Below are 13,860 nucleotides of genomic sequence, written 5' to 3'. Positions count from 1 at the left end.
ATTTAAGGGGTTTGAGGGAGAGCTCAAGCAAGTCCCTGCTTTTACTCTGCCATCTTGGCTCTGGCCCCCTGCATTTCTTTTCATTATTTCCCTTGATATTCTGGACCTTTTGTTATTCCAAATGAATCTTGTTATTATTTTTTCTAACTCTATAAAATAATTTTTGGTACTTTGATTGGTATGGCACTGAATAAGTAAATTAGCTTAGGTAGAATTGTCATTTTTATTATATTAGCTCAGTCTAACCATGAGCAACTGATGTTTTTCCAGTTATTTAGATCTGACTTTATTTGTGTGGAAAGTGTTTTATAATTGTGTTCATATACTTCGTGGGTTTGTTTTGGTAGGTAGACTCCTAAATGTTTTATAATTTCTACAGTAACTTTAAATGGAATTTCTCTCTATCTCTTGCTGTTGGGCTTTCTTGGTAATATATAGAAATGCCAATGATTTATGTGGGTTTATTTTATAGCCTGTAACTTTGCTAAAGTTGTTTATTATTTCAAGTAGTTTTTTACTTGATTCTCTAGGATTCTCTAGGTATATCATCATGTCATCTGCAAAAAGTGATAGCTTTGTTTCTTCTTTACCTATTCTAATACTTTCAATTTCTTTTTCTTCTCTTATTACTAAAGCTAACATTTCCAGTACAATATTGAACAACAGTGGTGATGATGGATATCCTTGTTTCACCCCTAATCTTATTGGAAATGCTTCTAGCTTGTCTCTATTACATGTGATGCTTGCTGAAGGTTTTAGGTAGAGGTTATTTATTCTTTTAAGGAATGCTCTCTAGTGTTTTTAATAGGAATGGGTGTTGTATTTTGTCAAAAGCTTTTTCTGCATCTATTGAGATGATCATGTGGTGTCTGTTAGTTTTGTTGTTAATATGATCAATTATGCTGATGGTTTTCCTAATATTGAACCAGCCCTGCATTCCTAGTATAAATCCTACCTGGTCATAGTGTACTGTTCTTGTGATAAGTTGCTGTACTCTTTTTGCTGATATTTTATTTAAATTTTTGCATCTATATTCATTAGGGAAATTGGTCTATAATTTTCTTTCTGTTTTAGTTCTTTCCAGTTTAAGTATCAGGACCATATCTATGTCATAAAAAGAATTTGGTAAGACTCCTTCTTCACCTATTTTCCCAAATAGTCTATATAGTATTGGAATTAATTGTTCTTTAAATGTTTGATAGAATTCACATGTAAATCCGTCTGGCCCTGGAGATTTTTTCCTAGGAAGTTCATCAGTGGCTTGTTCAATTTCTTTTTCTGAGATGGGGTTATTTAAATATTTTACTTCCTCTTCTGTTAATCTGGGCAATTTATATTTCTGTAAATATTTATCCATTTCACTAAGATTGTCAAATTTATTGGCATACATTTGGGCAAAATAGTTCCTAATAATTGTTTTAATTTCCTCTTCCTTGGTGGTGAATTCACTGCTTTCATTTTTGATACTGGCAATTTGGTTTTCTTCTTCCTTTTAATTAAATTAACCAAAGGTTCATCTATTTTAATGCTTTTTTCATAAAAGCACCTCTTAGTTTTATTTATTAGTTCAATAGTTTTCTTAATTTCAATTTTCTTAATTTTTCCTTTGGCTTTCAGTATTTCTAATTTGGTGTTTAATTGAGGATTTTTAATTTGTTCTTTTTCTAGTTTTTTTAGTTGTATGCCCAATTCACTGATCTCCTCTTTTTCTATTTTATTCATGTAAGCATTTAGAGATATAAAACTTCCCCTAAGAATTACTTTTGCTGCATCCCATAAGTTTTAGTATGTTGTCTCATTATTTTCATTCTTTTGAATGAAATTATTGATCGTTTCTATGATTTGTTATTTGACCCAATCATTTTTTAGGATTAGATTATTTAGTTTCCAATGATTTTTTAGTCTATCTTTCCATGGCCCTTTATTACATATAATTTTTATTGCATCATGATCTGAAAAGGATGCATTTAATATTTCTGCCTTTTTGCATTGGATTGTGTGGTTTTTAATGCCCTAGTACATGGCCAATTTTTTTTTCTTTTTGATAAGGCAGTTAGGGTTAACTGACTTGCCCAAGGTCACACAGCTAGTAAGTGTGAAGTGTCTGAGGCCAGATTTGAACTCAGGTCCTCCTGACTCCACTGCGCCACCTAGCTGCCCCCTTACATGGTCAATTTTTGTGTATGTGCCATGTACCACCAAGAAAAAAGTATATTCCTTTCTATCCCCATTTGATTTTCTCTAGAGGTCTATCACACCTAACTTTTCTAATATTCTATTCACCTTCTTTCTTGTTTATTTTGTGGTTAGATTTATCTAGTTCAGAGAGGGGGAGGTTGAGGTCTCCCGCTAGTATAGTTTTGCTGTCTATTTCTTCCTCTAACTCCCTGAACTTCTCTAAGAATTTGGATGCTATACCATTTGGTGCATATATGTTTAGTAATGATATTACTTCATTGTCTGTGGTGCCTTTCAGTAAGATGTAGTTTCCTTCCTTATCTCTTCTGATAAGATCTATTTTTGCTTTTGCTTTGTCTGAGATCACGATTGGTACTCCTGCTTTCTTTACTTCAGCTGAAGCATCATATATTCTACTCTAGCCTTTTACCTTTACCCTGTGTGTGTCTCTCTGTTTCAAATGTGTCTCCTATAAACAACATATTGTAGGATTATGGTTTTTAATCCATTCTGCTATCTGCTTCTGTTTTATGGGAGAGTTCATTCCATTCATATGCACAGTTATGATTAGTATCTGTGTCTTTCTCTCCATCCTTCCCCTCTGCCCCCGTTTATGCTTTTCTTTCTCCTTTTCCCTTCTCACTAGTGTTTTGCTTTTGACCACTGCCTCCCTCAGTCCCACCTCCCTTCTATTAGCCCCCTCCCTTTTCTTCTCCTTTACCAGTACTACTTCTTCCCTCCCTTCTATTTCCACTCCCTTTTCTTTCCCCTTTTCCCTCCTACTGCCTATAGGGCAAGTTAAATTTCTGTACCTAACTCATTATGTTAGTCTCTTCTTGAGCTAAATCTGATGAGAGTAAGGGTCAAAGAATGCTCATCTTCCTCCCTTCTTTCCCTCTACTGTAATAGGCTTTTTTGACTTTTCGTGTAATGTAATTTACCCTCATCTTCCTCCTCCTTTCCTTTTCTCTCAGTATATTTTCTTAATTAGATCAGATTAATACATTTACTTGGATCCATTTAACCCACTTGATTAGATTTTTTTTATCATTACATCGAAGTCAACTTATACCCACTCCCTTTATGTATACTCCTTTAACAATACAGTTCTCCAGAGTTACAAGTGTCATCTTCCCTTATAGGGATGTAAACAGTTTGTCCTTATTAATCACATATTGTTTCTTTCTGTCTCATTTACCTTTTTATGTCTCTCTTGAGTCTTGTATTTGAAGATCAAATTTTTTTTTGTTGAGCTCTGGTCTTTTTATCAGGAAGGCTTGGAAGTCCCCTATTTCATTGAATATCCATCACCTCCCCTAAAAGATCACGCTCCTTTTTGCTGGATAGTTGATCCTTGGTTGTAATCCAAGCTCCTTTACCTTATGGAATATCATATTCCACACCCTATGGTCTTTTGATGTAGAAGCTGCAAGGTCCTGAGTAATCCTGACTGTCGTTCCATGATATTTAAATTGTTTCTTTCTGGCTGCTTACAGTATTTTCTCTTTGACCTGATAACTTTGGAATTTGGCTACTATATCCCTTGGTGTTTTCAATTTGGGATCTCTTACAGGAGGTGATCAGTGGATTCTTTCTATGGTTATTTTACCCTCTGGTTCTAGGACCTCAGGGCAGTTTTCCTTTATGATTTCCTGATAGATACTGTCCAGGCTTTTTTTTTTCATCATGATTTTTAGGTAGACCAATAATTTTTAAATTGTCTCTCCTGGATCGATTTTCCAGGTCAGTTGTTTTACCAATGAGGTATTTTATGTTTTCATCTATTTTTTAATTCTTTTGTTTCTGTTTGACTGATTCTTGTTCTCTCACAGAGTCATTAGCTTCCATTTGCCCAATTCTAATTTTACCAAATTGTTTTCTTCTATTAGATTTTGTACCTCCTTCCCCATTTGGCCAATTGTATTTTTTAGGGACTTGTTTTCTTCAGTGTACTTTTTTTTTCCAGTTGGCCAATTGTATTTTTTAAGAACTTGTTTTCTACAGTTAATTTTTGTCCTTCCTTTTCCAACCTATTGATTATCTCTTGCATACCTCTCATTTCTTTTCCCATTTTCTTCTTCTACTTCTCTCATTTGACTTTTAAAATCCTTCTTGAGCTCTTCTAAGAAGGCAATTTGGCTCAGACCAGTTCATATTCCCTTTTGAGGTTCCAGATGTGGGAGTGTTGACAATGTTGTCCTCTTCAGAATTTCTGCCTTGATCTTCACTGTTCCCATAATATGAATCTATCATACATTTCTTTTTGCTCATGGTGTTTGCTTATTTTCTGGCCTTTAAAGAAATTGAGCTCTCCTACTGGGGGAGCAGAGAGCACTGACCCAAGCTTCTTGTATTGGGAGCCTAGGACCTAGTCATTGGCTTTGTGTGCTGGGGCCTCCAATGTTGGCAGTTGGAGGCTGTGGGGTTCTGGCAGCTTACCTGGTGGTGGGCTGGAATCAGCAACACTGGAACTCATGGGGTAGGATTGGGTAGTGTGGCTCCTGGAGATTTCCTGCTCACCCAGGCCTTTCTTTCATTTTATGGTTATCCACCTGAGGCCCCTTGGAGTGCTGCTTCCCTTAGTTTTGCTGAGACACTGGGAGAGCTGGTTGCTATAGAATGCTGAGGCACCTGGTGGTTTTCCACCGGTTCCCCCGCCCTCACTGAGGCACTTGGGGGTCCAGGTGTTGGTGCTGGCCTGCTCCACCACCTGGGTTTCAGGATCTCCTCCTGGTATACTGAGGTGGGGCTTTCCACTAGCTTGCTGGGACGCCTCCTATTCTGTACTGCTTCCCTTCCCCCAGGGCAAGAGGGGCCTTTCCCGTTAATCCCTCAAGCTACCTGGGCTACTGGACTGCTGTACCCCACCTTTCTTCTGGTTCAGCTGTTCCAGGGTTTTTCCTGGGGCGATATTTTCTGGGCTTTCAGAGGTTAATATGGGAGGGTAAGAGCAACTTGCTTCTTACTCTGCCATCTTGGCTCTCAGAAGCAGAACCCCAGATCAGTTTTTTTTTTTAAAGTGGCCATTCTCTGCTTCATTTCACATTAAGTCTTAATGACTGAATGGGCTTGCCTTACTCAAACTGAGACCTGTTAAAAACCTTAGCTTGAAAAGGCTAAGGTTTCCCACTGCATCCAGGGCCAAGCACTGCTTGGTCATTGTCTGGGCCTTGATATGCTCAGAGTGAACGTAAATAGCAGTTGTTTATGTTTTGGCCAGAAACCCTGGGTAAAAGAAGCTATTCTCTACTTCATTTCTTACCTAGCCTCAATCGCAGAATGAGCCATTGCCTCCATCAAACTAAGACTTGTTAAAGATCTTAGCTTAAAAAGGCCAAGGTCCCCCCATTTCATCCTGGGCCATCTCCAGCTATCCTGATCTCTATCTTGCCACTGGACCCAGATGGCTGTGGAGGAGAAAGTGAGACTGCCCTCCCTTGCTTAAATCCAATTTACTTGCATGCCATGGCATCACCTCCCTGATGGAGAAGGAAGGACAGACAGCAGCAGCAGAGGACAAAACTAGGAACTGCATCAGGAAAGAGCTCTCAAGAAGTGGAATAGGCAGCCTCAGGGAGCAGTGAGCTCCCTCTCATTGGAGGTCTTCAAGACACAGCTGGGGGACCACTTGTTAGGCATGTTCTGTTATGGATTCTTACTCAGCTCTGCTTTGCACCAGATGGCCCCTGAGGCCATCTTCAATTCTGAGGTCTTTTGATTATAAGAAAAATAGGAAGCATGCATGCACAGAAAGAGGCAAGAGGTTTGTGCATGGAAATAAAGGTGGGGGGGGCAGGAGAGGGTTAGAGTATAAAGAGAGAATCTGATTGGGCTGCATTCATTAGAAAATGCCTGCCTTGCCAGCCCAGGCCAGGGGACTGGACTTGAGTCAGAAAATTAGATTCCAGTTCTGGTTCTGATGTTTGGAGTTGCTGTAAACCCTGAAATGTCAGGTCCAGGGGAAGTCTGCCTGGAAAGAATTCAAGCACTCAAGCCTTCTTTCAGTCAAGGTATTGAGGTTTATTATAATGCCAATAGAAGTGGCCGAGATTCTTAGGGAATCTGCACCTTGTGGGGGTGAGATTGATACTTATATACAAAAAAGGAACAGCGAAAATATCTGGATGGGATTAAGGAGTGTTAAGTATGTGGGCCTTGGAGGAAAGCTGGTACTACTGGGCTTCTAACTAGCTTCTCTGTGACCTTGGGCTAGTTACTTTTCCCTCTAAGCCTTAGTTTCCTCATCTATAAAATGGCAACAGTGCTATCAGTCACCCAAGCCCTCAACAGTCTCTTGTGAGAATCAAATGAAATGATGCTTGTCAGAGTGCTTTAACCTGCTCAAGTGCCAGACACACAAGTGTTTTTCTAAAATGAACACTATCTATACTAAGGTATAGAAGAATGCTAATAAGAATGGCACTTTTGAAGTAGAGTCCAGAGATAGTTTATCATTAGAAATGCAAGATAGCAGAATTTATCTAGGTCTGGAAACAGTATTTTGAGTCATCTAAGATTTCCAGAAAGGGCTTCTTTGCTCTTTTTAGCTATAAAATAGACAGCTACTCAGCAGAGATTGGGCTTCTTCCTCTGTATCACCTTGAGTAATTTAGGAGCCATTCAGACATGGCTTTACATTGAGGCCTAGCTGGCTAACCTTTCCCATTTTCTGAATTGTATTAAATCCTCCTCTGTATTGAGATTTGTCTTTTCTTTGGCATTTCATTTAATAATAGAACATCAAAGCTGGAAAGAACCATACAGACTAACCTGGCCCAGCCCTCTCATTTTATAGATGTGGAAACTGAAGTCTGCAAAGGGGAAGGGAACATTATGAGTTAATGGCAAAGGCAGAACTAAAGTCTAGATGTCTTAACTCTCCATCTGTGCTTTATACATAGCATTATAAGGCCTCTCATGGATCAGCTAGCTCTTCTCCATTAAAAAGGCAAAGGTACATAGAAGTGAATGTTTCCTGCACAAATATTTACTAACCAAGGCTCATAGACATGTGAATTCACTATAAAGGGATACATTTCATAATTCTTCCTAAATACATTGGCCAGCAAATGTACTGTGGCCTTCTTTCCCTTGTGTCAGGTCTTGGCCACATTGTCCAGGCAGAGGAATACCTCTCTCAGGCCCAGTGGACTGTTCTCAAATCAACTGATTGCAACAACGAAATTCATTCTCTCTTGCATCGGAACCTGGGGCTGCTCTACACAGCTAAAGAAAACTATGAAGACGCACGCTATCATTTGGCCAATGATGTGAGTAGGCCAAGCTACAGAGCCCAGATATAATCAAGAGACTTAAAGAATGTCAGAGCTGGATCTAATTCAATCCCCTTATTTTATAGTTAGCTACACTTAGGTCCAGATTGGGGGGGGGGGAGGTAACCCACCCTAGGTCACACAGTGTGTTAGTAGCAAAGCTTCAGAATAGAACTTGGGTCTCCCCATTCCCAGTCTGGTGCTCTTTGAAGGGCCAGGGTTCAACAGGGGACATAGTCCTCATGCCAAGATCTAGGGTGCAATTCTGGGCTCATTACTTTATTCAAAGTTGCCTCCAGGACAGAGGATCCTTCTAATAACTTCTGGCCTTGAATTAGGAGTCGTAAGAAGAGATCTGGATAGAAGGGAAATTATTACCCCTTCACCATGGACTTACTGAGTGGGAAGGCAGTATAGTATAGTGAGTAGGGCCTGGAGTTGGAGGTAGGAATACCTGGGTTCAAATCCTGCCTTAGCCACTTACTAGCTGTATGATCTTTTGCAAGTCACCTAAACTTTTTGTGCCTCAGTTTCCTGTAGGATGAGCGGGGTTGGGCTAAGTGATGTCTAAGGACTTTTCCAGTTCTAAATCTATATAGGTTCCTGTGATCTCAGAAAAGTCACACAGTGAAACCTCTGGGGTTCAGTTGCCTTTCTGTTAAATGGGAGGAAATATTTTAATCTGCATGAAGGCAGGATCATTCAGAGCTATGGATTATATATCAAAAGACATGAGTGTGAATCCCAGCTTTGAGATTTGCTAGCTATATGACCTTGACCAGTTAAATTAACCTCTCTGAGCCCCAATTTCCTCATCTGTAAAATGAGGATAATGGATGCTGTCTTTTCTATCACACAGGATTGTGTTTAAGAAAGTGTTTTGCAAACTCTGTAGATGTGTAAGTGGTTATTATCTCTTGAAATCCTTTGTTGAATTCTATTCAGGAATCCAGTAAAATGAACACATATCTATTATTTACGAGCCTCAGTTCTAACCTGCTCAGTTTTCTTCTTCCTTCCACCAAATCTCAGCCTTCTCTCTACCTTCTCCCCAGTAGAAAAAGTCAATATGTTATATAGCAGGCTGCACAACCTGCGACCTGCCAAAGGATTTTGGGTGGCCCCCCAAAAAGGTAAAACATCCTTCATATTTTTTCGCAGGCTACCTGAAATCCCTTGGCGGGCCACAGGCTGTGCAGGCCTGTTACCTAGTAAGAAGAAGAGTTAATGAATTTGGGGTCAGGAGAGACCTGGGTTCGAATTTTGCCTTCAACACTTGCTTTGTGAACATCAGCAAACACCCTCCCTGGGGCTCGGTTTCCTCATCTGTAAAATGGAAATAATAATACTTGTAGTAATATCTACCTAGTGAAGTAAAAAAGATAAAGTCAGTAAAAATATAAATTTTGAAAGCATTGCAAAAATACCAGCTGTCATTATTATTATTACTTCCCAAGCATGGATGACACTCCTTCACTCTTTTCTTCTGTTCTAGTCCCCCAACCCAATGCAGAGACCTCTTCCTAAGCCTGGGGGAAGACACTTTGCTAGCTCACTTGGCTCAGCCCCAGAAGGTCAGGTCAAATCACTGGACCAACCTCCCTAAGGGAGAGAGTCTACAGGGCACATTCCTCCACTGTGACCCAGGGGTACAAACCACAGTTGCTTTCTTTTGGCGTGTCCAGGTCTCATACCTTGTTGAGTTCTTCACCTGTCCTCTAGGCTTTTACAGGTGGTACAGGGATGTGGCTGGAATTATCCAGCTGCAGTTTGGTTACTGGGCATTTCTGTAGCACTCTGTTCTCTCTGGGGAGGGAACCCCTTCAGCTTTTTAGTGACTTTCTGATCTATCCCGTTGGGCCACTAGGACAAATCAGATCTCATTGTCCTCCTCCTCTACTATCCTAGAATGTTGTCTCCATGTAACCTCACCCCTTCCTACAATGACGGACCTTCCCAAAGGTCAGTCCCCTTTCTCCAAATGTCTGCCCCTCTCCTCTCAGATCTTCCTCCAGACCGTCTTGTCCACAGGCTCAACAAACCTGTCTCCCAAAGCAGTTTTGTCCTCACATGCTTCTCCTCGCCAAACCTCTGCTAGTCAGTCTTATGACATTCTTTCTGGAAGTGATCATTCAGTCCAACATTTCTATAATCCAAGGCTAATAAAAGTGATCACAATAACTCACAATTCCATAGCACTTTGAGGTTTACAAAGTGCCTTCTGCACATCAACCCCGTGAGGTAGAGAATGGAAGTGTAGAAGGAGCCTGAGGCTCAGAGAGTGGCAGTGGCCTGTGCATGGTCCCATAGCCAGCAAGCATCACAGCTGGATCTCAGGTGCCCCCAGCCCCATGCCCAGCACCTTTCCACCTGCACCACTGTCTAAGCACTAGCCCAAAGGTCCCATGCCATGTGGTTATTCAGGAACTACTACCTCAGCCCTCAGTCTATAGCAGCAGCTCCCTCATGGGAGCTTCTTCTCCAACTGACTGATTCACCTGCCCTTTACACTGTAGAGTCTTGGCAGGCTGGTAGGACCCCTGGCACACATCCTTGCCCAGAGCCAGGGGCCTATGTCTTTAGCCCAGAATAGGACTCAGAGGCCCCCACACCAGGGAGAGAACAATATCAAACAGCTGGGAGAGGGGAAGGCAGCAGAAGGGAAAGGCAGGACTGTAGCAAAGGAATGCTGTCCATAATTTAGCTCTTAAAAGGAACCTGGTTGCCAGAAAATGTCTTGTGTATTATTTATAATATTAGTTGCTGAGGAAGCTGACTGTCTTTTTATATAGCTCCCTAGCTACTGATCCCTTACCTGCCTAGCAGACACTTCTGGACTCAAGTGTGTGCCTTGGTTGTCATCTCTACTCTGTTCTAGGCTCTCAGTAGGGAAAGGAGGGAGGGCACCTGACAGTATGCCTCCCCTACTGTTCCCCCCGTCCTTAATACAAGCTTGGTTTTTGACTAAGTATATTATACCTATTTATAAAGACCTATATTTTCTCTGATGCCAGTACTCCTCCATTGTCCCTCCATAGCAGTTTGATATTTGTCTAAGTCATCCCATAAATCCTCCATAAAGGATACATCCAGGTCTTTGTTGTGAGGTTCTCCATCTCTGGTCTCTCATTCTGGCTACCAGACCAGCCCACCTTCTTTTCTGATCATATGAGTCCTTGATAATGTCTTTTCCACCACTTACTGGCCACAGAGACACATGAGAATGCAAGCTCGGATTTCCTCATTGTTTTTTGTGACCTGTGTCTTCAGTTGGATTCACTCAAGGCAAAGAACGTGTCTTAAAGGACTTTTTAATATGTGTGTTCCTAGAGCACCTTGCTCAGGCCCCAGCTATCAGGAAAGACTGATTCACTTTGTCACTGGGTGAAGATGTTAGCAGCCAAAGGCTTCAGTAACTGCTTAGATGACCTGCCCAAACTGCTGTCTGTCCTCCCCTCTTCAGATTTACTTTGCCAGCTGTGTATATGGATCAGAAGACGTCAGAACCTCAGGAGCATACTTCCTCATGGCTAATGTTTTCTTTCACCAGAAGAAGATGGATGTGGCAGACTCGATGTATACAAAGGTGAGTGGGCACAGACAAAAACTGGGTCCTGATGAGCCTGATCCACCGTCATCCATTTGCATTCATCTCATTTGGGTCCATTGGTCAGTAAGCATTTAGCAAGTATTTCCCGGGCTCTGTGCTAAGGGCTGGAATTACAAAGAAAGGCAAAAGACAACCCCTGCCCTCTGAGAGCTCACAGTCTAACAGAAGAGACAGCATTCAAGCATATTTGTGTAAGTAAGCTATTTATAGGATAAATAGGAAAGAAGAGAGGGGAAAGCATTACAATTATGAGGGATTGGGAAAGGCTTCCTGTAGAAGATGGAACTTAGTTGGGACTTAAAGGAAGACAGGAGAGTAGGCAGTAGGCAGAGCTGAGGAGGGAGAAGAGCACTCCAGGCATGTGGGGACAGCCAGAGGAAATGCCTGGAGCTGAGAGATGGAGTGACTGGTTTGAGGAATAGCCAGGTTGCCAATGTCACTGGATCCAAGCTTACATGGGTAGGGGTGTGAGGCCTAAGAAGACTAGAAAGGTGTGTGTGTTCGGAGTAACTTTTCTCTAGTCGTATTCATAACTTGAGACTCCACTGCTATTCTTCTCAGTGCCCACTCACCAAAGTTAGATATATACTGGGTGCATGGGAGTCACTTGATATGTTCCTGATTGATTAGCATTAAACCCAGCCAAATGCAGTGTTGCACGTCCTATCACATTCCTAAGAGCAAGGTAATTAAATCATGTTGGAGTCCACTATTGGGAGGAAGAAAGGAATTTGGGGGGTAATTAATTGCAGATAGGGGACAGCTGGGTGGCACAGTAGATAGAGTGCTAGACCTGGAGTCAGGAAGACTTATAACTTCCTGAGTTCAAAGTCAGCCTCCAACACCAGCTGTGTGACCCTGGGCAAGTCACTTCACCCTGTTTGCCTTAGTTTCCTCATCTGTAAAATGAGCTGGAGAAGGAAATGGCACACCACTGCAGTATCTTTGCCAAGAAAACCCTATGGTGTGACAAAGAGTCAGACTCGGCTGAAAAATGACTGAACAACAACAAAATTGCCGATATAACTTATTAAGGATAAAGAAAAGTGGAAAGGGCTCAAACTTCCCCCTCTTTCTTTAAATACAAGATCTTCCTATATGTTGAAATGTTACATGTAAGATATAATAATTTTAAAAACAACATATTAGAAAACAGATAATGTTTATTATAGTAATATCATTTACCTGGAGGTTACTCATGCAGAAATCTCAACTGTTCTCTACTATCTATGAACCTGTTTAATGCCTTACATTAGATTATAAGTGCTTTGAGGGCAGGAACCATGTCATTTATATTTCTAACCTCCTGGCACCAAACATACTGTAGTCACTTGATAAATGTTTGCTGAATGAATTAATGTCTACTCAGAAGTAAGCTCAAAAAGACCTATATTTTGTCAAAATATATGTCATAAAGCATCACACTTTGTGTATGTTTAATAAGCTCATACACTTACAAGAATGTCCCTTAGGCCCTCGTTCAGAATCCACTGACTTGTGGTTTACCTATGGATCTAACAAGATGAGTTATCTTGTCTTTTGATCAAAGTAAAAGCAACACATTTAGGAAAGAGAAGGCCCTCTATAGGCACACAGCAGAAAGAAGGGATAGCATAAAGGGGATCCTTATTTTTAAAAACTGATAAGAGCTCACAAAGCACAGAAATCTGGGCTCAGTGTACTGGTCAACAGGGGTATACTCTCCTCCATAGTGCCTGAGAGAATGACCATATTATAGCACAGTATAATAAAGAGTATTTATTAATTTAATCATACTCATTATTCAAATAAATAATAATTGCTGGTATTTATATTCTAGTTTCTCAAGCTACCTCATTTGATCCTCTTAACAACCACAGGAGATAGCTAATACAGATACTATTATCCACCTTTTACAGATGAGGAAACTGAGTCTCAGAGAGGTTTTGTGACTTGCCCATGGCTATATATCTTTTTCTTTTGGTGAGGCCATTAGGGTTAATTGACTTGCCCAGGGTCACACAGCTAGTAAGTGTCAAGTGTCTGAGGCCAGATTTGAACCGACTCCAGATCCTCCTGACTCCAAGGTTGGTGCCCCTGTGCCACCTAGCTGCCCTGCACATCGAATAAATGTTGGAAATGAGATATGAGCCCAGGTCTTCCTGATTCCAGGTCCAGTACCTTATACAATATGTCAAATTACTTCTCAGTATTTATTTTTTTAATTTAATATTTTATTTTCCCCCCAATTACATGTAAAAACAATTTTAACATTTTTTTTTCAAATCTTGAGTTCCAAATTCTCTCCCTCCATCCCCTTCTCCCCTCATTGAGAAGACAAGCAATTTAACATATAGGTTATACACATATAGTCATACAAAATACATTTCCATGTAAGTCATGCTATGAAAGAAAACAAACCAAAAAAAACCCCAAGAAAAATAAAAGGAAGTAAAGAAAAGTATCTTCAGTCTGGATTCAGGTTCTACCAGTTCTTTCTTTGGAGACACAACACCTTTCATCATAAGTCCTTCAGAATTGTCTTGGATCATTGTATTGCTGAGAATTGACAGTAGAGCATCATACAATAGTGCTGTTATTGTGTATCATGTTCTGTTCATTTCATTTTACATCAGTAACTCTTTCCAGGTTTCTCTGAGCACATCCTGCTTGTCATCTCTTCTAACACAATAGTATTCCATCACAATCATATAAACAACTTGTTCAGCCATTCCCCAATTGTTGGATACTCTCATTTCCAACTCTTTGCCACCACTAAAAGAGTTGCTGCAAATATTTTTGTATGTATAGGTCCTTTTC

At 40.6% G+C, this 13,860-nt stretch overlaps 1 protein-coding gene across 2 annotated transcripts in view; it reads left to right on the top strand.

The window, feature by feature from the left end:
- ZMYND12 (zinc finger MYND-type containing 12) overlaps positions 1-13,860 on the top strand; it is a 38,274-nt gene that overhangs the window by 12,802 nt on the left and 11,612 nt on the right. For both annotated transcript variants that reach the window (XM_020983432.2, XM_020983431.2), the window contains exons 4-5: positions 7,279-7,448; positions 10,915-11,037. In XM_020983432.2, the coding sequence (XP_020839091.1) occupies positions 7,279-7,448; positions 10,915-11,037 (293 nt within the window). The remainder of the gene's footprint in view (positions 1-7,278; positions 7,449-10,914; positions 11,038-13,860) is intronic.

This window comes from Phascolarctos cinereus, unplaced genomic scaffold (assembly GCF_003287225.1).
Source record: "Phascolarctos cinereus isolate Bilbo 61053 unplaced genomic scaffold, phaCin_HiC Scaffold_726;HRSCAF=1367, whole genome shotgun sequence".
NCBI classification, from domain to species: domain Eukaryota; kingdom Metazoa; phylum Chordata; class Mammalia; order Diprotodontia; family Phascolarctidae; genus Phascolarctos; species Phascolarctos cinereus.
The sequence above is the reverse complement of the archived record's forward strand: the minus strand, read 5'-3'. Positions and strand labels throughout refer to the sequence as shown.